At 34.8% G+C, this 26248-nt stretch overlaps 4 protein-coding genes across 4 annotated transcripts; 1 reads left to right on the top strand and 3 right to left on the bottom strand.

Moving 5' to 3' along the window:
* Nucleotides 1-983: 983 nt before the first annotated feature.
* Nucleotides 984-6138, bottom strand: LOC112028737 (uncharacterized). The gene is made up of 2 exons (XM_024061418.2): nt 5835-6138; nt 984-1956 (listed from the first exon to the last, which is right to left on the bottom strand). The coding sequence occupies exons 1-2, from the start codon at nt 5908-5910 to the stop codon at nt 1229-1231; spliced, it is 804 nt and encodes a 267-aa protein (XP_023917186.1). The 5' UTR covers nt 5911-6138; the 3' UTR covers nt 984-1228.
* A 1915-nt stretch (nt 6139-8053) lies between these two features.
* Nucleotides 8054-12110, bottom strand: LOC112028754 (uncharacterized). The gene is given in 3 exon segments (XM_024061443.2): nt 8054-8755; nt 10354-11081; nt 12098-12110. Coding segments are annotated over 2 exon segments (666 nt in total). The 3' UTR covers nt 8054-8755; nt 10354-10428.
* LOC112028753 (pentatricopeptide repeat-containing protein At1g09820) lies at nt 11919-14297 on the bottom strand. The gene has a single exon (XM_024061442.2). It carries the CDS (start codon nt 13995-13997, stop codon nt 12156-12158), a length of 1842 nt encoding a protein of 613 aa, XP_023917210.1. The 5' UTR covers nt 13998-14297; the 3' UTR covers nt 11919-12155.
* A 2107-nt stretch (nt 14298-16404) lies between these two features.
* Nucleotides 16405-25996, top strand: LOC112028757 (lon protease homolog 1, mitochondrial). The gene is made up of 15 exons (XM_065777286.1): nt 16405-16879; nt 18383-18448; nt 18625-18816; nt 18939-19004; nt 19347-19388; nt 19518-19640; nt 22920-23018; nt 23250-23315; nt 23416-23502; nt 23651-23690; nt 24029-24200; nt 24481-24605; nt 25243-25373; nt 25468-25572; nt 25824-25996. The coding sequence occupies exons 1-15, from the start codon at nt 16559-16561 to the stop codon at nt 25959-25961; spliced, it is 1773 nt and encodes a 590-aa protein (XP_065633358.1). The 5' UTR covers nt 16405-16558; the 3' UTR covers nt 25962-25996.
* The last annotated feature ends 252 nt before the right edge of the window (nt 25997-26248 follow it).

The following is a 26248-nucleotide window of genomic DNA, read 5'->3' as shown; positions in this document are numbered from 1 at the left end:
CCCATAAACAAATGGTGTCTTTCTTCCTTCTTGAGTACAACCTTTAACAGAGGAGAGAGAGTTTTGGGAGAGAATACTTCCCTCCTAAAACCAACCCAATATAGCAAAGGACCAACAAATAAGCAATTTGACGTACAAAGACTAAACACCAAACTCACCTATGATAAACACCGGTGCTTTGATTAGGACTGAACTAAAATCAGGTTATGACTCAGCCTACTTGAGGGAGTGTATGTACTCTCCATATAAGCCTCTCAAGCATTGGTTTTTCAATGAGTACCGTCTCCACAACCAGGTAGGGTTCGACACATCCCTCGCCACCATTTTTGTTACAAAAAATAAAATGATTTATCCAGTTAAGCTTGAAACCCAACTCTTTTTTTCTTTTTCTTTTTTTTTTTTTTTGTCACAGCTCTCCATTGCTAATTTAAATGAAGTTCCCTCTGTTACTCTGTATGATCTTAATGAAGCATCATCCACTAAATGATTACTGGGCGTCGTTAAATGAAGTTCCCTCTGTTACTCTGTAATCTGTATGATCTTAATGAAGCATCTTCACTAAATGATTACTCAGCGTAGAACAACAAGCTCTAATACCAAAACAGATGTAGCACAAATTCTCAGCACCCAGGCTGAGAATTTACCTATGAATCATCACCTAGACTTGCTTTAAATCACCGTAAAAAAAAAAAAAAGGGAAAAAAAATTAGTAATTCAGCATCTAGGCGTAGTTGCTTAGATCAATTCAACATCAGATCATTGAAAATTTTCCAATTAAAATTTTATTCATCATAAACTTGTCTTTGTAAGAGTACAACAGCATGCACATACGATATCTAAACTACTCATTTATATATATATATATATATAAGCCCAATTATTGAATTATGAAAAGAATTGATCGTAGAGAATTAAATATAGGTATAGCATAAAATAAAATACTAATAACCAAAGCAACTAACAAGACCTAAAATGAAATCCAATGGACCAATAATAAAAATACAATTAAATTCAAAATAAAAATAAATTGTCTTCATGCTCCTTCTATCAACTCCCACACATAATTTTATGGTGACATTTATCAAGTACGACTACATGCAGTTGTAGAACAAGACCACTCGTAGATTTATACACAAATTTTGAAAAAGTTAGTATAACATAGCTTACAATGTATCTATAATCAATAGAATTTCAAGAAAAATAAAATCATAAAAGTAACCTAATGTATTCACCTCAATTCAGAATCTTCATATGATTCAGAGCTCTCATAAGCAGGAGTTTCATAAGCATTGGAATCTTCAGATGCCTCAGAACTCATATATGAAGGAGGAGCCTCATAAGTAGTTGTATCCTCAGAAGATTCAAATTTTTCATAAGCCGGTGTTTCACGAAGAACACTTTCTGCAGTTTCAACAAGCTGAAGCCAGTAATGCACTCCATTAGCCACGTCATATACCATTAGTCCAAACCTACCTCCAACCCAACTGCCCAATTGACTTCCCACAAGATAGCCAAACCTCCCAAACCTTTGCTCTCCAAAGAAACCACCAGCATACGTGCCAAACAATGTTCCAGTGCCTCTGAGGAACCCTTCTGTCATGGTACCACCATAGTATATTGCTTCAAAAAAGTCCCATCCAGAGGAGATAATGGGGCCTATAATGCGCTTGGCTTTCCGGGTTGCCAACTTTGCGGCCTTTGCCCCTTCTTTCTGTGCTTGTTTAGCTGCATCTTTAGCTGCCATCCCCTGTGACAATGCGTCAACTAAGGCATTCTCAACTGCAATATTCCTTGCTTTTTCAACATGAGCAGCTCTAATGTTGTAGAAGTACAGCTTCACGCCCTCTTTCACACCACATGCTACAGTTCCAGAGCCCATGTCGAAACAGTTCAAGAAAGTAAACTTCCCACTTTGAGATGAAGCCTCCTCCCCAACCAGCTGCCGACATTTTTCAGCTATAAAAAGTAAAAGCAAGGTAAAGTTTGGATACTTCTATTAGAACGAAATGCATAACAAAACAACCAAGTGAGGATTCGTAAACATATACAATATAAAATCACAAAACCAATTTAAAGATACAATCAAACACCATTTCTACATATTCTATTCAAAATTATTAGTTAAACACCTTTTGGTTGACAGCTTGGCTCTTTTTCCAAAAACAAAAATTGTCAATAAGAATTCAAAAAACTTTAAATCTTCCTCACAATCCCCTACTTTGCCAAAAGATATGTCACCATAAAGTAAATGTAAGAACTTACTAAAAATTTCTTCCATTTTATATATATATATATAAACTAAACACCATCATGAAGTATTCCTAAAGGGATGATAATATGGGAAGGGTCATGGTTGTCCCAAAACAGTTAAATGGAAAATAAGTTATACAAGAAAATGTATAGGATTTTGGTAACAACTGGTGCTACTTCATTCAGAAAGATAAGGAAAACAAAACCAGTCGGATCCAAAGAAATGTTAAAATTGCAATAGCTCATCTAGAGTAAAGTCCAACAAACCTATTATCCAGAGATTATGAAATGGAAGTTGGATCAGAGGGGCTGGTGTACAATCAACTGTATGGTAGAACATCAAGGACAAGGATCATATAATTCTACAATCCAACTAATAGAGTTAAGGACAATCAATGTAATCATGTTTTTTTTTTCAGTAAATGACAATTTATAACCACTCACCACGTTATACCAAAACGATGAAAACATATATTGGTTCCACATAAAGTGCCACAATGAAGCCATCCAACAATGTTGGGAAAATGCCATGATTGATTCTATGGAAAAATCTCACACACAATAAGCACATGTCCAAGAATGGGAGATTATTAGTAAACTCCAAAAGATAAAAGAGACTTGTGATGCTTAAGACCTCATGGACAAATCAAAATGTCTATCCCACAAACTTGAGCTCTCTACAACTCTTTCTATTCGTAAACATAAACATCACTCCAAGAATACCTACTCAATGCACTCCAATTGAGGCCAGAAAGCCAAACTAACATAACAAATAAAGATTCAGACTTTTTTCTTCATTCTTGACTTTCTTTCAATCATTTTCCTCGACATACATGCCTGTATAAAGTATGTAGCATCTTCCATGCTTGCCAAAAAAGAGTAGTATCTTAAAAATTGAAATCAAGTAATAACCATCAACCATAGCTCAAATTATTGGCACAGTTTGTGATCCATCTTTCACCATTTCTCTCTAGTTTATACATATACATCTCCAACAATAATAAAGCTTAATATCTTTCAAAGCTCATAATCAAGCCTTTCATTCCAGTTGGTTATAAGCCTGTTAATGCATAAAATTTTGATTATAATCCAATCCAATCATAATCCTAGTGGTCAGCGTGGGAAGGTTTTGATCTATTTATTTAATTAAAGTTCAAATTTGTCCCAGAAATTGATACGACAAGTAATATATAGTCACATAAAATATGCATATATAAGCCAATCTGATATTCAAATCAAATAGGCTTTTGGAGATGAAGACATTAAGTGGAATTCAAATTGGAATTAACTTTCCACTTAATAAACCAGACTAGGGTCAGCCTCAAATGCTTAGGGACCTCCCCAACGCAGGACAAGTTAATTCCACTCTGCCAAATGCCTAGTTATAGAGTTTCAATGTTCAAGCCCCAAAGTTATGAAAAACTGCTCCAACATGGACTACAAACAGCATTAATAATTAATAACTCTAGCAGCCTAGCTATAGTGAGAAAAGGTTTAATAAATAAATAAAATTCTACGAGCCAAAATTACCTAAATTTATGAAATTTTACAACTTACAAAACTTCTGAACCATAAGAGCCTTTATATATATATATATATATATATTTCTGATCACACAACCTATGAAGCATGGATGCGGCTGGGAGGGTGCCGCACCGGAGTGCGGCCCAACGTGGGACACAGCATCCGATGCGGCTGCCCGCGTGTCGGTGCTGCGTCTGAGCTTCTTTTTTTATTTTATTTTTTTCACGGATTCGCGCTGACTCAGCTCGATTCGCGCTGACTTGGCTTCAATTCGCACCGAACCAGGCAGATTCGGCCAAAATCAAGCCGTATCAGCCGAATCGGGTCGTATTGGCCGGCGACCGAAACAGACCGAAATGGCCAAAATCGGCCTTGAATCATGCCAGAACAGCCAAAATCGGCTTTGAATAAGGCCCAAACATCCTAAATCTGTCCTTTCTTAATTTTATTCTGAATATTTGTTGCTTCTTTTGTGTTTTGTATTTTGTGTTTCTTGCCTTCTTCTTTCTTTGTTTTGTGAATCAAGGCATAGTAATGTGTTTTTTAAGAATATTTTAATAGTAAAAATATTTTTAGTAATTTTTTAATCGCCGCACCCACACCTAACTTTTTCAAAAATTGCCAAGTCCTGCACCTACACCCGCACCCAAATCCGGAAACGCACCCATGCTTCATAGACACAACTCTAAAGAAGTAACTATGTAACACAATGACTTCCCAAGTTCCTTACTTTAGTTATTGCCCTTCACTTTCTCATATTTTCTCAGCAACCAAACAAGTGCACAACTCAAGACAACAATACAACAAAGAAATCAAAACCCAAAATTATGAACTTTAAGAACTTACCATTAATGAATCATAAGAGCATTATACATATGATCCCAAAACTTTTGTAGAAGTACCCATTTTTTCAGCAACCAAACGGGCGCATAACAAAATACAACAAAGAAAACAACTTTTGCAGAAGTACCCATGTAACACAACGATTTCTCAAGTTCCTTACTTTAGTCATTTTGCTTCACTTTCTCCCATTTTCTCAGCAACCATATAGGTGCATGACAAAATACAACAAAGGAAGAAAGCAACTTTTGTAGAAGCACCCATACATACATGCATATACACAACTTTTGGAGAAGTACCCATGCATTCGCTTCAAGTGCAGTGAGTTTACTATTGTAAACACATTGTACTTTTCTTATCAATAAAACTTTTATTACCTATCAACAACAACAACAAAAAAAAAAAGTTCCTTACTTTAGTTAACTCCCCTTAACTTTCTCCCATTTTCTCAGCAACCAAATAGACGCAAAACAAAATAAAACAAAGAAAGCAAGAAAATTTTTACAGAAGCATACATGCATGCATGCATGCACATACACAATTTTGGAGAAGTACCCATGTAACACAATGTCATCCCAAGTTCCTTACTTTAGTTAATTCCCCTTAACTTTCTCCCATTTTCTCAGCAACCGAATAGGTTCATAACAAAATACAACAAAGAAAGCAATTTGCAGAAGTACCCATACATACATGCATACATACAAGCATATACACAACTTTTGGAGAAGTACCCATGTAACACAATGACATCCCAAGTTCCTTACTTTAGTTAACTCCCCTTACTTTCTCCCATTTTCTCAGCAACCAAATAGGTGCATAAAAAAATACAACAAAGAAAGCAAATGAATTTTGCTTTAGCACCCATACATACTTACATACATGCATATACACAACTTTTGGAGAAGTGCACATGCAACACAATGACATCCCGAGTTCCTTACTTTAGTTAATTCCCCTTAATTCTCCCATTTTCTCAGCAACCAAATAGGCGCATAACAAAATACAACAAAGAAAGCAAGCAACTTTTGCAGAAGTACCCATACATACAAGCATATAACAATTTTTGGAGAAGTACCCATGTAACAAAATGACATCCCAAGTTCATAACTTTAGTCAATTCCCCTTAATTTTCTCCCATTTTCTCAGCACCCAAACAGGTGCATAAGCTTAACACAATACAACAAAGAATGCACACACACACACACACAGACATAAAATACCTGTGATGCTGAGAGCAATGATACCGACGATGGAGAGCAGAATCTGAACACGGTTACTCTGAAAATCGAAATCCATTACTTTCAGAAAAGCACTCAAAAGCAAAAATCCCCAACCCTAACCCTAATTTCACTAAATCAAAATTTTAGCCAATTTTGTATGTGAATGTGTATATAAATAGAAATTATCACAGAGAGAGAGAGACCCAAAGCTTGACCAAAGAGAGAAGTAAGAATCTCGAAGCTCAAGAGCTTGACTCAAAAGAGAGAATTGGATTCACGAGTCCAGGAATGAAACGCTGCGTTTTGAATCGAGATCAAACGTCGTCGTTTATAAATCAATTGGGATGTTATGTAACGGTTCAATTTTTTTTCCCACCCTAATATTCTAAAAATAATGTTGTATTTTTTGTTTGAGGGAGTTTCAATTTGATGATAGCTCTTTATCATCAGACGAAGATACCAATTAATTTTTAGTGTAGGTGAAAATTGAATCTCAGATCTCTTATACAACCATCAAATATTTTAACAATTAGGCTAACTGGAACCCAAAAAAATAATATTATATTATATTTTAATAATATTATACTTAATTAGATTTTATCTTCGGTGGGTTTCAGCCTTTCAGGCTGATATAGAAGCTAAAAAAGAAGCTTTGTTGTATTTCCTCTCAAAAATAAAAATAACATAATTAATAATGTTTTTTTTTTTTCAAATAAGAGATCTAAGATTGAAACTATTTTTTTTTAATAATAAAAATAACATAATTAATAATGTTTTTTTTTTTTCAAATAAGAGATCTAAGATTGAAACTATTTTTTTTTAAAAAAATTACCTTTTTTTAAAAAAAAAAATTCAATTCTTTGTCCTTAAATATAAAATTTTCTATATCCATCATTTACAAATTTAAAATATTATACATTTTATTCTTTAGTCCACTCTTGTTAAGTATAAGGCACAAAAATATAGTTTCAAGAACAAAAATATAACCTAAATAATATCATTTATTTTATCCAAAACTATAATTTAAGTTCTACTTTTCCATCTAGAAAATATGTATTATGTTAAATTTTAGTGAGGAAAATAGGACGTATACTATATTTTAAGAATGAAAATAATATTTATTCCTTTAATTGTTATTATTTTTTACTTTAAAAAGTTCAAAATTTTCTAATTTAAGGTATTTAATATATCTCACAAAATATAAAAAAATAAGTATAAATAAAGAAGATGGATTTGTTATCTTTTAAAGTTAGCCACTTATCTTATAAAAACAATAAATAAATAAAAAGGGTTAGCCACCCAAGTCAACCAACATGGTTAAGGAAATAGTCCTCTTTAGTTAGATGCGTCAAGTTATCTTCAAATTTGTTAGTTTTTATGGAAGAGGTTCTACAAGATGTTGAGTTTGTATACAAGCCGATTTGGCTAATTTTTGGTAATGAAAATTAAGTTTTTCCCTCCTTAAAAAATTTAAAAATAAATAAATAAATAAAAAAGGAAAAGGGACACTTTTTTAACTTCATATAACTGTGAAAGAATGACCACATTAACAGTAATTCACTAATTCTAAAGTAGGATAGTGATAATTGCAAATGTTGATACATAAGGGACTAGAATGATAGCCTAAATGTTAAAGGTAATTTTAACTTTAAGCAAACCATTTTTTTTCTTTTTGGGTCCACCCCAAAATATTGTTCTTCATCACCTTCGGATGTGAGCCTTTATTTATTTATTTAATAAGTAATGGATATTTTATTCAAATCATAAATTTATAATAATAATAATAATAATAATAATAATAATAATAAAAAGGACTTCATATGCAAGCCTGTTTCTTGTTTTAAACACCCCCCCTCCCCCTCCCTTTTTTCCCCTACTTGTGTTATTTTTTTATTCAAAAGCAAAAGGTTATAGAATCTATTCGACCTAATCTTGAAGAATAGAAATTAAAATAAATAAATAAAAACAGACACACACATTCATTTAGGGATTGAGTAATGCATACTCATATTACCACAGTTGTCTCATTTTTTGAGTCATTCATATATGTTTAACTTTAGTCATGAACTTACTAAATTCCTCATGGTACTTCTTACACGGCACCTAGATTCAAAACCCAATTCTCTCTTCAAATGAGAGAGTTGGTAAGAATTCACAAAGCATAATTGTTGGCTGCTAAACAAATCTGCTATATTCATCATTAATATAAATAATAACACTCATCAAAAAAATATTTATATATATATATATAATAACAAGTCGTACTAAATTTTTATGGTTTAGCCAACATGGTAAACAAATTCTCAACACAAAGTTTGGCATCAACTTGGTATTAGAATTTAAAAATTATTAAAGAACAAAAAAAGACTATATTTATGAAGACCCAACATTCAAAGCTGACATGATAGGTTGTGATTGGTGTAATAGTCAACCAACACTCAATGAAGAATCAGAGACAATGGAAATGTCCGTGGCAAACTGATTATTTGCTGCTTTGATTGTGATTGGCACAAAAGCCTTCCAGCATTCGACAAAGGATCAAATGGGGTAGGGAATGTCCACAGCTATTAACTATACTCTACCAAAGTTTATAAAGCATGATAGGTTGTAAGAGGAAGCAGACCAACATTCAGAAGCGGATCATAATCTTTGGTACCATAAATGGTTAACCAATATCATCCTTCAGATTGGGCAATTTATACTTTTATAGATGGCAACCTTGTTTGTTAACTCGAACTTCTTCTGAGCCACAAGCAAATGATGCTCTACATATGATTGACATGGCACTGTATATTGCCATTTGCTCCCTGCTCATCTCACTGATCAAGTTTGCAACCAGCTGACATCATCATTTCTCAGATTCTTTATGAACTTCTGCTTGTTCATTCTTGATCGCTTGCAAATTCACCAATGGAAAGCACCTGCTAAGAGATGAAAAATATATTAATGCAAACAAAAGTGAACTCAAAATATGTCATAGGATAAACAAAATTAACAGTAAGCAGTCATCTCTTTCTGATCTGGTTCTAACTTTCTTCTTACCAGTAGAAAGCTTGTACAGGTGGGCCTACCTTTGAGTTACATAAAAATGAGACTATGAAAATAATGAATTAGGGACCTTTAACATCATCAAGAATTTGATTCAGGGTTATAATTTAGGGATGAGTATCAGATACTCATACAGAATTGAGAACTGTGAATTGGCTCCTCACAGATGGAGTCTATATAAATATGAAACATAAACCAAACAACCCAAAAGAAAACGGTATTTTCTTTTTAGAAATTATGACTTTAGTCACATCAGTCTCATAATTCAAACAGAAATACTAGTTCATTAAGTTGTTTCATAGTCTGCAGTCATTTTCTCCAATTAATTTTGGAAATATTGCTGCTCAGTTCCAATGCCATTCTAGCAGAAACTATGGCATGAAATGAGCAACCCATTCCAGGAACAACATTGCAAAATGTAGGCAAAATCACACAATATGCCCCATGTAACAGCTACATGATTTGATTTCATAAGAAGGAAAACCAAAAAGAACACGGCTTACATCGAACTAAATGATAAGCTTTCCAATAGACAAACATAAATTCACTAATCAAAGAGAGAGAGAACAAAATTAAAAGAAGAAGAAATAACACATTCAATGTGTGTCCTCTCTTAATGAGATTATCACAAGTACGGATCTACCCACGCTACCATCCAAACAAAGAAATCAATCCCTAGAGTTCAAGAAACAAGATACTAACAACAAAAACGATGACGACAAAGTCTTAATCCCAAAACTTTGGAGGTTGGTTATGGATCCTCAAGAGGCTAATTGGGGTTGGACCACATGTATTCTTTTCCAAAATTCTATCCTATACAAAAACATACTCTATAGTTCCCTTAATTAAAAGTGATACAATCCTCTCTTTCTGATCCAGTTCTAATTTTCTTTTTATAAGTTGAAAGTAATTGATATTGATAGCCACCATTGAGTTGCATAAAAATGAAAGGAATTAATTGAAAATTTTCCAATTAAAATTTTATTCATCATAAACTTGTCTTTGTAAGGGTATAATAGCATGCATATATGATATTTAAAATACTAATTTATTAAAAAAATGATATATAAACTACTAGAACTAAAACCTAATCCTAATTGATTTGGATCAAAGCCCAATTATTGAATTATGAAAAATAATTCATCGTAGAAAATTAAATATAACGTAAAATAAAATGCTAATAACCTAAGCAACTAATAAGACTTAAAATGAAATCCAATGGACCAATAATATAAATACAATTGAATTCAAAATTAAAATATACTGTCTTCATGCTCCTTCCACCAACTCCCACACATAATTTTATTATGGTGACATTAATCAAGTATGACTACAAACAGTTGTACAACAAGACTATTCGTAGATTTATACACAAATTTTAAAAAAGCTAGTATAACATAGTTTATAAGGCATCTATAATCAACAGAATTTCAAGAAAAAGAAAATCAAAAAAGTAACCAAATGCATTCACCTCAATTCAGAATCTTCATATGATTCATAGCTCTCATAAGCAAGAGTTTCATAAGCATTGGAATCTTCAGATGCCTCAGAACTCATATAGAAGGACAGAAGGAGGAGCCTCATAAATAGTTATGTCCTCAGAAGCTTCAAATTTTTCATAGGCCGGTGTTTCACGAAGAGCACTTTCTGCAGTTTGAACAAACTGAACCAAGTAATGCACTCCATTAGCCACATCATATACCATAAGTCCAATCCTACCTCCAACCCAACTGCCCAATTGACTTCCCACAAGATAGCCAAACCTCCCAAACCTTTGCTCTCCAAAGAAACCACCAGCATGCAGGCCAAACGATGTCCCAGTGCCTCTGAGGAACCCTTCTGTTATGGTACCACCATAGTATATTGCTTCAAAAAAGTCCCATTCAGAGGAGATAATAGGGCCTATAATGCGCTTGGCTTTCCAGGTTGCCAACTTTGCAGACTTTGCCCCTTCTTTCTGTGCTTTTTTGGCTGCATCTTTAGCTGCCATCCCCTGTGACAATGCATAAACTAAGGCATTCTCAATTGCAATATGCCGTGCTTTTTCAACATGAGCAGCTCAAATGTTCTAGAAGTACATCTTCACACCCCCTTTCACACCATATGCTACAGTTCCAGAGCCCATATCTAAACAGTTCAAGAATGTAAACTTCCCACTGTGGGATGAAGCCTCTTCCCCAACCAGCTGCTGACATTTTTCTATAAACAGTAATAGAAAGGTAAAGTTTGTATACTTCTATTAGAAGAAAATGCATAACGAAACAACCAAATGAAGATTCGTAAACATATACAACAGGAAACCTCAAAACCAATTTAAAGATACAATCAAACACCATTTCTACATATTCTATTCAAAATTATTATTTAAACGCCTTTTGGTTGACAATTTGGCTCTCATTCCAGAATAAAAAATCACCAATAAGGATTCAAAATACTTTAATTCTTCCTCACAATCCCCTACTTAACCAAAAGATATGTCACCATAAAGTAAATGTAAGAACTTATTAAAAAATTTCTTCTACTATATATATATATATAGGTTGATAATATGGGAAGGGTTATGCTTGACCCAAAACAGTTAAATGGAGAATAAGTTATACAAGAAAACATATAGGATTTTGGTAACAACGGGTGCTACTTCATTCAGAAAGATAAGGAAAACGAAACCAGTTGGATCCAAAAAATGTGTAAAATTGCATTAGCTCGTCTAGAGTAAAGTCCAACAAACCTATTATCCAGAGATTATTAAATGGAAGTTGGATCAGAGGGGCTCGTATACAATCAACTGTATGGTAGAACATCAAGGACAAGGATCATATAATTCTACAATCCAACTAATAAATTAAGGACAATCAATGTGATCATTATTTTTTTTTTTTTATAAGTTGAAAGTAACTGATATTGATAGCCACCATTGAGTTGCATAAAAATGAAAGGAATTAATTAGCGACCATTAACATCATCAAGAAATTGATTCAGAATTCTTCCTATGATCTACATTACACAGGATTTTCAGCTAGAGGTTTAGAAATGCACCTGAATTGGACAGGAATGACAACCATCAAAAACTTGAATGGTGTGGGAAAATATTCCTTGTGAGGAAAATGAAGCACATGTACTGTGGTCTAGTCTTCTAAAACTGCAACAATCTTAAAATATAATTTAGACATGTATAACTTGTGACAGTGAGGTTGCATTCTACCATTTTGTTGTACCAGTGTGCCCCATGATACATCAGTCACAGTGATAACAATTCATTTGTCATTTCAATGTTCAGGTGCCAACAGAGACATTATATAGATGCCCTTCTATATCTGGAACAAAACCTTTCTCCATCATTTCATCTCTTACTACTTCATAAGTAGTCCGATTTGGGTTCAATCCTCTTTCTAGCATCTCATTAAGAAGCCTGTTTGCATCTTCCAGCTTGCCCTTCTTACAAAAACCTTTAATCAACACGTTGTAGGTTACCACATTTGCCTGCCTCCCTTCCTTCTCCATCCGTGTTTTTACATTCACTGCTGCCTTGAGGTTACCTTCCATACAATAGCCATCCATCAAAGTATTGTATGTCACGTGACTTGGGCTCAAACCCATCTTAAATATCTCATTCAAGAGCCTTGCTGCCTTTCTTGATTCCCCTTCCTTGCACAGTGCATCTATAATTATATTATATGTTACAAGATCAGCTCTCAATCCCTTACCCTCCATATCAGTTATAAGTTTCCTGGCTGCTTCTATATCCCCCTTTCTACACAATCCTGCAATTAAGCAATTATAGGTCGAAACATCAGGGAAAATCCCCTTCTCTAACATTGAACTTTGCAGCACAATGGCTTCCTCCATTATCCCATTCTTACAACAAGCATCAATCAATGTATTATACGTTATAGCATTAGGAGCTAACCCTTGTTTCCTTATATCATCAAACAACTCTCTAGCTTCCTTAATCATTTTCTTCTTACAAAACCCATTTATAAGCACATTAAAAGTAACAACATTCGGCTTCACACCCGAGCCCAACATTTCATTCCGCAAACTACTAGCCTCATCAAGTTGCCCATCACAACACAGGCCATTAATCAATGAGTTATACGTGATCATATTGGCTCTTAAACCCTGCCTTTGCATTTCCTCAAACACCTTTTTTGCAGCAGACACATTCTCGTCCTTACAAAACCCGTCAATCAAAATATTATAAGTCACCTCATTCAGGCAAACTTGATTCGCCACCATGTCCTTCAAAATGGATTCAGCCTTATACATTTTTCCTACCCTACCCATCTTGCAATACCCATCAATGAGAGAATTATACGTAACAACATTCGGCGAAAACCCCCACGCCTTCATGTCCTCAATAACATCCCCAGCCTTATTCAACTTCCCAACCTTACACAACCCATTAACCACAACATTAAATGTAATCACATCAGGCTCAATCTTCCTCCTCCTAATCTCCTTATACACATATTCCACATCCCCAATTGCTATCTCCTTTACCAAACCACTTAACAATGGATTACATGAAAACACAGACAACCTAAACCCATAATCCCCAGCTCTCTTAAACACCTCCAACCCCAAATGAGTCTTCCTATTTCTCACATATGCTAACACTAACATATCAACTATCATTGAACTAGCACAAAAACTATTGCCACTCATTGAAACCATATGTAAAATCAAAGAATTGGAATGAAAGTTCTCAACTTTAACAAAACTATCTAATAAAGCTCTCATCTTTGAGTACTTTTTGGCATTGGCAAGTGAGTGCAAGAGTCTAAAAGAGAGCTCGAGAGGGTGTGAGAGTCTGAACTCTTTCTGGGACCAGTTGAAGTACCTGAGAGTGAGCTCTGGGTCAGCCTCTGAGCTGAGCAAGTGGTGGAGAAGTGTGGTGGAGCTTGTGGGGTTGAGTTTGAGATGGGTCTTCAGCTTTGACCAGTGTTGCTTTGATATGAGCTCTGAGAGAGATGGGATGTTGAGAGATTGTGAGGTTGGGGTTGTTGCAGCGGAGTCTGGAGAGCAAAAAGGCCTGGAACTCTCTCTGTTTCTCATGAAAATTGAAACTTTCCCGTGTAGAAAATTACCTTGGAAAAGCTTTGATCTTGAATTCATAGAGATATTCTGAAACTGTGGGACAGAGAGAAATGACTGAGAAAAACGAATAGAAGCCGATAATTGAAACTGTGGTCAAGACTCAAGAGAATAAGTTGGGAGAGGCCACCGCAAGGCTGGGAGAAACTCAACACGGATGGACCTTTTAATGGTGATATTGGGCTGGCTGGGTGTGGAGGCGTAGTTAGAGATGATAGGGGCCGATGGGTTAATGGTTTTAGCAAACGGATTGGGCTTACTAATAGTTTTGAGGCAGAATTGTGGGGGCTTAGGGGGGCCTGTTGTTATGCTGCAACCTCAATCTATCCTACCTTGTGATTGAACTAGATGCTAAAGTTATTGTGGAAGTATTAGGTAATGCTTTATATGTTAATAATGGCAGCTCCCCTTTTTTGGATGATTGCCCCGCTTCCAACCGATCTGGAGTAAGTCTTTTTAGAGAAGCGAATAGATGTGTTGATAGCCTTGTTAGGATGAGTTTCATTCTAGATGCTGATTTTTCTTTTTTTGTTAGTTCGGACATGATTGATGTTTATGAGGATGATTTCAATGGGATGAATTTTAACAAGATTTGTCCTAAACTTATTGTTCTTTCTTAATTGTTAATTCTTTTCACCCAAAAAAATAAAAAGAAAAAGAAAGAGAGAAGCAATGGAACTCCCATCCTTTTAAAAAAAATAATTAAAACAAAACGAAATATAAATGATGAAATGACAAAAATGACCTCAAGCACTGAGCTTATTACCCAAAGTGCCCTAAAGCTCATTCAATGTGTAGCAATCCATTTTTATTTTCAGTGGTGAATAATGATAATTTAATTTCATTGCTTTGGTGGTATTGAGTAATATTGATTATTGAGGCTACCTATATCTCTAGGTACATTTTTAATAAACTTTTGTATTGAGGGTAAGGAATGGTCCAGTGTCCAATTGTACTGGACTCATTAAAATAATGACATATTGTCAAAAGTGGACATATATTACTATATCAACAGATCTAGTATATCGGATGTACTAACCTAACCCAAGTCCTTATATTAAAATTCAAATATTTTATTTGCATATTTACACCAAAAATTTTAAAACATACTTTCTTTCTTTAAGTGACTTCCCACTACTCTACTTCTTTATAGTTGTTTTATCTCTCACATTGCGCTTATATTTTGCACAAATATTCCATGTGCCAACTTTATATTTTGGGATTAATTCAAATATTTTTGCTTTCTTGACGTTGCCTTGTTAACCAAGAAAACACAAGGTTCTAGTAGAAAGATCTGCTTAAATTTCGTTCTAGGATGTATGAAGTTGACAAAGAAGCTTATAGAAGTTCCAGAGTTACCTTCATTTGTTTAATACGTAGCTACAAGGAGGGTCCACAACTCCTTATGCCATCATTACCCTTTGAAATTTGATTCTCATGCCAATTTGAGAAGATTGTAGAAATTCATAGACCAATATATTAGTATGTATTCATATGTAAGACTCTAATTAATACTTCGATTGGAAATATTTGTGGTTAACCGTAACTATTTTTTCCCCTTTGCTGGTAAAGAGGGCAATTCTAAATATTGAAGATTCTTATTAAGAATTGAGGCAAACAAATATATATATATATATATATATGCAATGATAAAAGTATAAATATTTTTTTAGAATTTAGCTTAAAGAAGAATGTTTGATAGTTTAAGAACGATAATTGAACTTCAAACAAATTAAGAATAAAAGGCACAAAATAGCATCCATTCCATGTTATTCCTCTATTCTATGAGTCTAACATGCCTAGATGACACTATTAACCAATTATTTCGCATGAGTTAATTTTATCTAATATGGAACACTAATATATATATATATATATAATAAATTACACCAATCTCATTTGAGATTTATCAAAATAATCCTCCCTCTAAACGTTCAATAAATGATACTATGATATAAATCTTTTTGTAAACATGAAATATTTAGTGTGAAAGAATATATTGTAATGACCCAAAGGAAGCCTGTAATTATAATTATATACATGTATGCGTTACACAACAGGACAACACACATCTGTATAAACACATAATTATATACCTGTAGAGAAAATCTTAATAAGAAGTCTCTTTTATACAAACAATTCGAGGGAGTGTCAAATTGATAAACTTCTTTTTGTTTTTCTTAATAAGAAGTCTCTTTTATACAAGCAATTCGAGGAAGTGTTAAATTAATAAACTTCTTTTTTTGTTTCTCCCTTCAAAACACCTGGAAGTTTAATTTAGATTACAAGACTTTTTTGGCTTTAATTTTTGTAAATATATAATCTCCCTATATAATTTACCTAAAAAAAAAAAAGGCCAAAATCGTAATTATGTTAAAACAAGAGGAGATTTTCGTGAATTTCTCAGTAACATATACATTCACAAAGGGGTTTAGGTAGGGCTTTAAGCCTTTAAGAAACCCAGAAAACCTCGCAATGGTGCTTCTTCTTCTTCATCATCTTCTCCAATAGGTCACACACAATCCATCAAAATTACAACTTTACCCTTCACTCCCCACCCTATTTACCGCCACAACCCGCCAATGTTGAAGCTCCACACTAGGCTCCACGCGCTAACCCCATCACTCTCCTCGAGTCTCCGACTCGGACCCACCTCCGACTCGGCGAGCCCAATACTCAGGGCGGCGCTGAGTTCGCTCAGGAGTTTGACTCGGAGGAGTAGAAGCTCTGATTTGGTGGGCCACAGAGCGTTTTTCTGCTCCGATTCGGACTCTTCCGGTGATGGGTCGGATCGGGTTGTCCATGTTGACAGTAAAGCTGTGGACTCAGAGGGTGAAGAGGCTGAGTCCAAGTCTTCATCGGCTATTGTGCCCACTAATCCTAGGCCTGAGGACTATCTCACTGTTAGTGTTTTTTTTTTTTTTTTTTTTTGGAAAAAAGTTTTGGTTTTTATTTTTTTTGAAAATGGTGTTTGAATTTTGAGGAAATTTTATGCAATGCAATGATGATCTTGACCATTCATTTCAACTGTTATAGTATTAACCATTCATGTATAGTTAGGAAGACAAGCTGGTTAGCCTAATAGATGGTTAGGAATAGGAGCTGAGGAACCCAAATGTTGAATTCTTGTTATTAGAGTAATGCCAGAGAATATAGACACACAAATAAATTTTGCAGCTTGTTGAGGTGGCAAATCATGAATCACTTTCACACAACCACGATTGACACCACTTTTATTATACAACAAGTGTAATTATCTGTGCAACGGGCTCTAGCTCAAACGGCACCTCCTTCCACGACCCTCAGTAAGAAAGGTTTGAGGGTAAAGTTGCGAGTTCAAAACCCATTGGCTTTGTGTATAAACTTACCAATAAAAGAAAAAGCATGTGTAATTAATAATTATACACACACACACAAAATACACGAGGAAGATTGAATTGAACTAATTCAAATGGTTGGAGTGGCAAGAAAGGTTGTATATAGTGCACAAAACTCGAATTTGTGACATTTTGTTTTGGCAGAGGGTTGGAAGTAATAGAAAATTTTTTGTTGCTTTTGTTTGTTTATTAGAGTTGGTTTTGTTGGGGAATTAAACAAAGTCAAATTTGGGGAATTTATCATATGTAACAAAAATTGGTTGGTTTATGCTTTGTAAATTTTATTAGTGAGGAGAGGAGGGCTAAAAATTTCACTGTACATGAATGTAGCGAGATTGAGTTTTGGTAGTAATTGTCGGTATTGGTGTTGAAGCTGGTGACTTTGTGTGCTTTACTTTAAATCAAGTATCTCAAATAGTACTTCAAGTTGGGTACTTTTTAGTTTGATAGTCAGATGATTATTTTTAGAAATGGTTTCATTAAGGTGTGCTCAAGGAAATAGGTGGGTCGAGACTTGAATATAATTATGGATTCATTTCTTTGGGAGTAAAACTCCCAGGCTATTATGTGGATTGCAGAAAGTTTGATTATAGCTTCACATTTAAATCTTAAGGCGAACAAATTTATAGGAGGGTTGATTACATATTTGATATTTATCTGACCAATCTAGGTCAAAGTCTCAAGACAAATAAAATGTTTACAATTACCTACACTAGCATGCTTATATCAGATGATTGCATGATTGGACATAAGGGGCGCATAAAATTGGTTCCATACTAGTTTAGGAAGGTATAATTCAAAAGGTCATCTAGTTGTTAATAGCATGATGGTGTATTGCTGTCCTGCATGCTGATTGTTTAAATATTATCAATTCAATAATGGGTTCTGCTATATTTTCGAATGTTTTTTTGTTTAGAAATTTTATTTCTGTAATATTTGTTTTTTTTTTTCTTTGGTTTCTATGCAATTTAGATTTATGAAAATTAATTAAATCCCTCCTTTAGAATTAAGCAAACTTTTTGGTTGCAGGTTTTGGCCTTACCACTGCCACACAGACCACTTTTTCCAGGATTCTATATGCCAATTTATGTTAAGGTATGGCAGGCTTCTGAACTAAGAATAAATTGCTCTTTGGATCCTTGTTTTCTGAAGCTGAAGCATATCATAGATATTTTGCTCTCACCTGTATATAATGGTATAAACTTTTGCTAGAAAAGTAACTTAGAAGTTGAACTGTTGGTTCCCTAACACATTTAATACCTTCTATGCAGGATCCTAAATTATTAGCAGCTTTACAAGAAAGCCGCAAAAGGCAAGCCCCATATGCTGGTGCTTTCCTTGTTAAAGATGAGCCAGGGACTGATCCTAGTTCAGTATCTGGTTCTGAGTCAGAGAAAAACATATATGATTTTAAAGGAAAAGAGTTATTGAATCGTCTTCATGAAGTTGGTACACTTGCACAGGTAATTTCTTGGTTGGAATTTTTGGTATAATTCCCTAAAAAGTTTAGATTTACCTGAAATGTATCTACTAGAAAAACCTATATCAGTGGTAATTCTGTTTTAATTTTATCTTGATGTACCAGATTTCAAGTATCCAAGGAGACCAAGTGGTCCTTATTGGTCATAGACGACTTCAAATCACAGAGATGGTAAGTACGAAGGAACCATTTTCACTACAAATTTTATTGCCCAGATGCCTTAACAGAGATTTTAATGAACTGATGAAAACATTTCAAGACTTTATGAAGTCACCCTGTCATTCATAAGATTAAACTTTAAAAAAAATTTAATTATATCCTTAAGCTTTTCCTTTTGCATTTTTTAAAAAAACATAATATGTGAATATTTTTTGAACTTTGAAAAAAATTATGGGTAAGGCAACCTACCAATCACCTCTATTAGAGCCCACAAAAGTGGGAGCTTTGTGCACTGAGTATGACCTTTTATTTGAAGAATTTTCTGAACTGAATAATATATTGGCTTTTGTGCAGGTTAGCGAGGAACCACTTACTGTAAAAGTTGATCATCTCAAGGCAAGCTATCTATATCGTAAATGTTTCCCAATTCATCAATAAATTTATTTGTAGGGTTAAAGGTTCCACATACATCATATATACATTTTTTTTATCTTTCATTTCAGTGGGTTATATTTTATATTGCAGGATAAACCATATAACAAGGATGATGATGTCATTAAGGCGACATCATTTGAGGTTATATCAACCCTAAGAGATGTTCTCAAGACTAGTTCCCTTTGGAGAGATCATGTTCAAACTTATACTCAGGTTTGTTCCTTTTCTTATTTTCTGGTTTGGCCCCCAAGAGTTCTTTGTTCTGTTGTATGCTAATAAGCTTCATCATTGATATTTTCCTTTTAATGACTCTAAGAAAGCTTGTATCTATTTATAAATTGTACTATTTATTATAGTTCCGTAGGCTTTGTAGTATTGTTACATTTGCTTCTATGGCCTCTCCTCATTCTTTCCATCCAAATGCTCCTTGTTTGGTACCTAGGTTATAGTGCCTTTTGCTTTAGTCCCTCTGTGGCTTTGTAAATTCCAAAATTTTGATCACATCCGACCTTTGTAATAATTGTATCACCAGTCTACATATAGAGGAAGAAGGAATGGAAGAGGAAGGGGAAAATGTAGGTAAAGTTTGGGTAAGTTTTGTGGTTGGTTAATGATTTTATTGACTAAAAATGACAAAAATGTGTTGGCAATCCTGGGTTTGATTTAAAAAAAAAAAAAAAAAAAGAAGACAAAATCAGCTTTTTCACCCTCTCTGATAAAATAGTTGAAAACCTTATCCTCCATGAAATATGACAATTAAAATTTTTTTTTTTTTTTTTTGATAAGTAAGAGAGAAGTATATTCAAGAGGCTACCTCATGCAAACAACATAAGGCAGAACAAAGAGTACAGAGAGGGAAACAAACAAGAAAAAACAACAAAACAAACAACAGTCAACAGAAAACTAAGTACAAAGAAGGGAATTTAGGAACATAGGGAGAGAATCACTAGAGGTGAGTCCCTAGGCCCTAGACCAATCAAAAAGGGAGCCAGTAAAAAAAGCGAGCAGTTGGTCATCAGATTTGTCCAAGTCCTCAAAAGTGTGCCAGTTTCGTTCCCTCCAAATACACCACATTAGGCACGGAGGAACTAAATTCCAAACACTAGAAGAGTGCTTTCCCAGCCAGTTCCACCAACCAAAAAGCGTATCTGCAACCGAGCTTGGCAAAACCCAATTGATCCCAAAAGATCTGAAAACCCAGCTCCACAGCTGATAAGCTTTGTCGCAATGGAGTAGTAAATGGTTTACCGTCTCCCCATTATAGCGACACATAATGCACCAGTCAACAAAATCAAAGCCTCTACCCTGCAGATTATCCCCAGTAAGAATCTTCTCCCAAGCAGCACTCCAAACGAAGAAAGAGACACGCGGAGGAGCCTTAACCTTCCAAACACCTTTCCAAGGAAAGATAATAGATGAGGGACAACGAAGCTTATTATAGAAAGAGCGAGTGTTAAAATTCCCCTTCTTTGACAACTTCCACCTCATACGGTCTCCGTGCTCAGATTGAGGTAAATTTGAGCCTAAGGTACGGAGGAAATCCTCCACCTCTCCCGACTCCCAATCATTTGGTTCCCTGAGTAAACGAACATTCCAGCTTCTCTGAGCCCCAGTCCCCAACCTTTCAAGAGACGAGGCCACAGATGCCTCTCTATAATAAGCAATCCCATACACCATCGGGAAGGATAGATGGAGTGGAAACTCCCCACACCACCGATCCGTCCAGAATTTCACTCTATCTCCCATCCCTACCTCAAAGTGAGTGCATTTACAAAACACCTTCCAGCCTTTTCGGATGCTTCTCCATAAACCGCACCCGTGGACACCCCTACCCACCTTGGAAGACCAACCCCCCCACTCTTCCCCAAACTTCAAAGCTACAAACCTCCTCCATAGGCGAGTCTCCTCCACCCCAAACCGCCATAACCATTTTCCTAATAAGGCTTTATTGAAAGTCGTAATTTTCCTTACTCCCAATCCCCCATTCGCCTTTGGGGCACACACCTTATCCCACCCTACCAAATGGGCCTTCGAATCCCCCCACAAGAAATCCCTTTGCATCTTCTCAATCTTCTTAGCCACATGAGAAGGGATGGTAAAAAGAGATAAATAATAAGTAGGGAGGCTAGCTAACGTACTCTTAAGCAACGTCAGTCTTCCACCTTTAGACAAGTACAGCTTCTTCCACCCAGCCAACTTTCGCTTAATTTTTTCCAAGATAAATTTTTTTTTTCTTTCTAACATAATCTTTAATGGTTAAACCATTTCAACAAGTGTTTCTCTATTTTAGCATCTAGAAATAGCACTTGTGGAGTTTGTAAGTGACTTTAACCTAGTGATGATGCATATTTCTTCTGGCTACTTCATCTCTTTAATGAAGTAGTCTTTTCTCAATACAATTTTTCTTACTTATCAAAAAAAAAAAAAAAAAAAAAAAAAAAAAAACCTAGTGACAGTATGGATCACCCTCCCTCCTCAATGCAGGCTGACAATGTTGTATTTCAAGTATACAATACTGAAAGCCACAGAACTCAATCTCCTTTAATCAGCTTGCAGAATAATGTTGCTAATAACACAAACCAACGAACTATGTCTTCAACAATAATGGTGTGTTTATTCATTGTCAACCTGAAAAGATATTGTTTTGAAGCTAGATATCAAATAGTGTGTAGTTCTGCCTACAGTGCTAGTTGTACTTTGAGTAATCACTTCCTCGATTAATATTTTGGTTGAAATTTCTACCCTTCTTAAGAACTGCTGATTATGTTCTCATGGTCTTCTACCCTAAACATAAAAGGAGGTGAAGGATAAGGTTACAATTTCAATCACTTCTGGTGAAGGGCTCATATATGTAAAGAGTTGCATGAAACTGCCAATAATGTCCTGTTTGCAGCAGACTCTACCATTTATGTTCTATCAACATGGTAATTAAAGACTAACTCAGTAGATGATTTTTGGGTCTGAAATGTCTTTCTTTTCCTCCTTTGCTTAAGTTTACGAAAAGAAGATATGGGGGCCTATCGCCTGCATAGTTTGTATAAAGCAACTTTATCATCATAATCATTCACATCGATGATAAATGTGGCTACCTATATATCTGTTTCTTATTTCTCATCATCTTGGCATTGATTCTGATATAGCCTGTATGAATCAATCAGTTCCGAATTGAATTGGTAATTGCCTCTGAATAACTGAAGTAAAATAAAACTCTTATTTTTATTGGCTCCATTTGTGGGCCATCTGTTATGATCCATAAAAGCTAATACTTGTATGATGGAGAAAGACCCCCCCCCCCCCTTCCTTTGTTTTGACCAAGATTGTGCTATGTCTTAATAATATTTTCGCAACAATGACTGATGCAGTTTGATACTATTTTCTGTAAATGTCTTCTCTTATTGATATTCTTTGTCACTGCATTTTGTATTCAATTCAATCACATTGCTTTTATAATTTGAATGTGTTAACTTTTCTCCTTTCTCTTCAAATCTGCAGCATATAGGAGATTTTAATTTTCCAAGGTTAGCAGATTTTGGAGCTGCAATCTCTGGTGCAAACAAATTACAATGCCAGCAAGTGCTTGAAGAGCTAGATGTATGTAGAAATTGACACATCTTAGTTTTAGTTACTGATCTTGAAGAGTTTGGTCTTAAAACAGAGTATAATTTGGAAACTTTCCCAAACGGGTGTTTGTATATTGTAAAAGATGCAAACATCCAAAACCTCTTGCTATCTAGCATCCATGAAACATGCACTATTGAATCCTTAAATTTGAGATTGCTTCATCCAAACTGCTTTTGTGAAACTCTGTTGTTTCTCATTCAGGTGTATAAACGTTTAAAACTTACGCTTGAATTAGTGAAGAAAGAAATGGAAATTAGCAAGATTCAGGTACTTCATTCCATTGTTTATGTGTTGCTCATATGTGTTAAATTTTTTAATCATAATTATATTCTAACTCAATCTTTTCCTCTATGGGGTTATACTTAAGGAATCAATTGCAAAAGCAATTGAAGAAAAGATTAGTGGTGAGCAACGCCGCTACTTGTTGAATGAACAACTCAAGGCCATAAAGAAGGTACTTTCCTCACTATTATATATCTACTACACACGCGATGTATCTTAGTTCTTATTTGTGGTCACATTGCTGCATCTTTAGAGAGTATCAATTTGCTTTGTTTGAACCTTGGCCAATCTTCTAATTTTCATGGCTCATCTTGATTCAGGAATTGGGGTTGGAGACAGATGACAAAACAGCACTTTCTGGTTAGTTCTGTTTTTCTTTCCTTTGAAATAGTAAGTAGGTTGTTTCCCAATCCAAAAGATACACTTGATAACTAAGACAGAAGGTCGGCTGGGAATTGAAAACTTTATATTCAAGGTCTGGCATGTTTAGTTCCCAAGGAAGTATTTGTAGAAATTGAAGGTCATACTTTGTTCTAATTGGATGATTTTCACTTTTCTTATTTGAATCTAGAGTTATACAAATCCAATTAAGCATCTGTGCAATCTTTTGGTGGAAAAAGAGAAATGATATGTTGGTTCAATTTGTAATTGTTTATTTAATCATTTTGACTTGGTATCACTCTACTACTGTGCTGCAGCCAAATTTAGGGAGAGGCTTGAACCAAACAGGGATCAGATCCCACCTCATGTTTTGCAAGTTATAGAAGAAGAGCTTACAAAGTTGCAGCTGTTAGAAGCCAGTTCAAGTGAATTTAATGTAACTCGTAACTATCTAGATTGGTTGACTGCTCTTCCCTGGGGAAATTATAGGTTTGTTGACTTGTTCAATTTCGTCGTTCTTAGCTTTTTAATGAATAATAATCCTTAAAATGCTTTTGAGATTTCAAAATTTCCATGCTCATATCTATGCCAAGGCTGATGAAGGATTTAATAATTTGTTGGCATTTAGTTTCAACTACAATATGAAATGGAGAACTGTGTACAAACCCCCGTTGAAAGATATTCCTAAAGTTTTTTGTCCTGCCTTCTAAAACGGATTTTATCTAATTAGATAATAAACATTTATTCTATTTGCCACTACCAAATGCAGTGATGAGAACTTTGATGTTCTTCATGCACAACAAATTCTTGATGAAGACCATTATGGTTTAGCTGATGTAAAGGAAAGAATATTAGAATTCATTGCTGTTGGAAAACTCAGAGGAACTTCACAAGGTTGGTAACTATCTTCTCTTATGATTGTTTCTAGAACTTAATTTAAATGTTTTAAGTGTCTCCCTATTGCTGCCAATGTGTTATATAGCTCAAATGGCACTTCCTCCTCCCATAGTAATAGGATGGAGGGTGAGGTTGTGGGTTTAAGACCCACTGACTGAGTTTCTACCTATTGCCATATTTCCTGAGTAGTAATGGGTTTTTTTTTGTCCTTTTCACATTCAGCAAATATAAAATATTTCTCATTATGTAATTGTCATGTTCAAAACAAATACAAAATGTACGTGGCAGGATTACTTGCTCTTCTTCTGTTTGTGGTTCAAAGGTGATTTATTGAGCGTGAGTAGAGCAGGAATTAAAAATGTAGAAATAAATTTGTTTTGATTTGTAACGTCAATCTTGGGCATAATATTTTCATTTTGTAAGGCTCATTGCTTTGTCAGTACTGCCCCATTTCTTCAGTATAATTACACTAAATTCTACAAACTGGCTGGTAGCTTTCCTTTATTTTCAGATACTGATCTCTGCATTAATTTTGAACTTACTCCTTTTAAGGTTGTATTTTTTTTTTTTTTTTCCACATTTCTGTTAATCGAAGTTAGTACATCATAATTGATATTTTTCTACTGCATCATAGGAAAAATAATATGTCTCTCTGGCCCACCTGGGGTGGGCAAAACGAGCATAGGTCGTTCAATTGCCCGTGCCTTGAATCGTAAGTTCTTCCGGTTCTCTGTTGGAGGATTATCAGATGTTGCTGAAATCAAGGTAATTAAACACTTATTAATACTAAAACAAAAGTTTATGCACTGTATTGTGACATTATGCTTCTTGTATCATTAGCTCCTAAACTTATTTTCAGGGGCATCGACGAACCTATATTGGTGCTATGCCAGGAAAAATGGTGCAGTGCCTAAAAAATGTGGGAACAGCTAACCCTCTTGTTCTGATTGATGAGGTTGACAAGGTAAATATATGGCTGGCTGGCTTAATTAATCTTAGTTCTAAGTAATTTTGTTTTTTGGCTTCTTTTTATAGGACAATATAACTAGTTTTTTCCTTGTTTGTTAGCACTTGGATGGTGTATTATGATTACAATCAAATTCCTTTTGTTTTTTTTTTTTCTTTTAAAAAAAACGTGTTTGCAACAATTTACTCCCTCCTCCCTCTAAATAATGAAATGGTTTTAATCTTCAAATCTGCTGTTTTTTATGGCAGTTGGGAAGGGGGCATGCTGGTGATCCGGCAAGTGCAATGTTGGAGCTTCTTGATCCAGAGCAAAATGCTAATTTTCTAGACCACTATCTTGATGTTCCAATTGACCTATCAAAGGTTAGTTATTGTGATGATGCTTAGACATTTGAGGTTGTATTTCTGCAAGAATTTTCTTATAATTAGTTTTTTTATGTTATAATATTAGATTGGTATTGTCCTTCTTAAATGGACTTGGATGCAAGAGTATGTGGTGGCAGTATTATTAAAGTGTCCAAATTTGTCATTCTCTACCTTATTGTGAAATGTTATTGTGAAATGAAGAGTGTCTTAAACAGCATGCACAACATGTGCCTAGAAGGGTTCCTCATGAAGAGGAGGCCACTACTTCGAATTCCCTTCCCTCTTCCATTGGGACCAAATCTTACTAA

This window comes from Quercus suber, unplaced genomic scaffold, assembly GCF_002906115.3.
Source record: "Quercus suber isolate HL8 unplaced genomic scaffold, Cork oak 2.0 scaffold_152, whole genome shotgun sequence".
NCBI classification, from domain to species: Eukaryota; Viridiplantae; Streptophyta; class Magnoliopsida; order Fagales; family Fagaceae; genus Quercus; species Quercus suber.
Note: the sequence above shows the minus strand (reverse complement) of the source record. Positions and strands in the feature narration are given on the sequence as shown.

What these genes read in the sequence shown, in the direction of transcription:
- LOC112028737 (XM_024061418.2), bottom strand. Translation starts at nt 5,910, where the DNA reads ATGGATTTCGATTTTCAGAGTAACCGTGTTCAGATTCTGCTCTCCATC. An exon ending in CATTGCTCTCAGCATCACAG is followed by an intron (nt 1,957 to 5,834) that starts GTATTTTATGTC and finishes TACTTTTTATAG; the next exon opens with CTGAAAAATGTCGGCAGCTG.
- LOC112028757 (XM_065777286.1), top strand. Translation starts at nt 16,559, where the DNA reads ATGTTGAAGCTCCACACTAGGCTCCACGCGCTAACCCCATCACTCTCC. An exon ending in ATGTTCAAACTTATACTCAG is followed by an intron (nt 19,641 to 22,919) that starts GTTTGTTCCTTT and finishes TCAAATCTGCAG; the next exon opens with CATATAGGAGATTTTAATTT. An exon ending in ACTCAGAGGAACTTCACAAG is followed by an intron (nt 24,606 to 25,242) that starts GTTGGTAACTAT and finishes ACTGCATCATAG; the next exon opens with GAAAAATAATATGTCTCTCT.
- LOC112028753 (XM_024061442.2), bottom strand. Translation starts at nt 13,997, where the DNA reads ATGAATTCAAGATCAAAGCTTTTCCAAGGTAATTTTCTACACGGGAAA.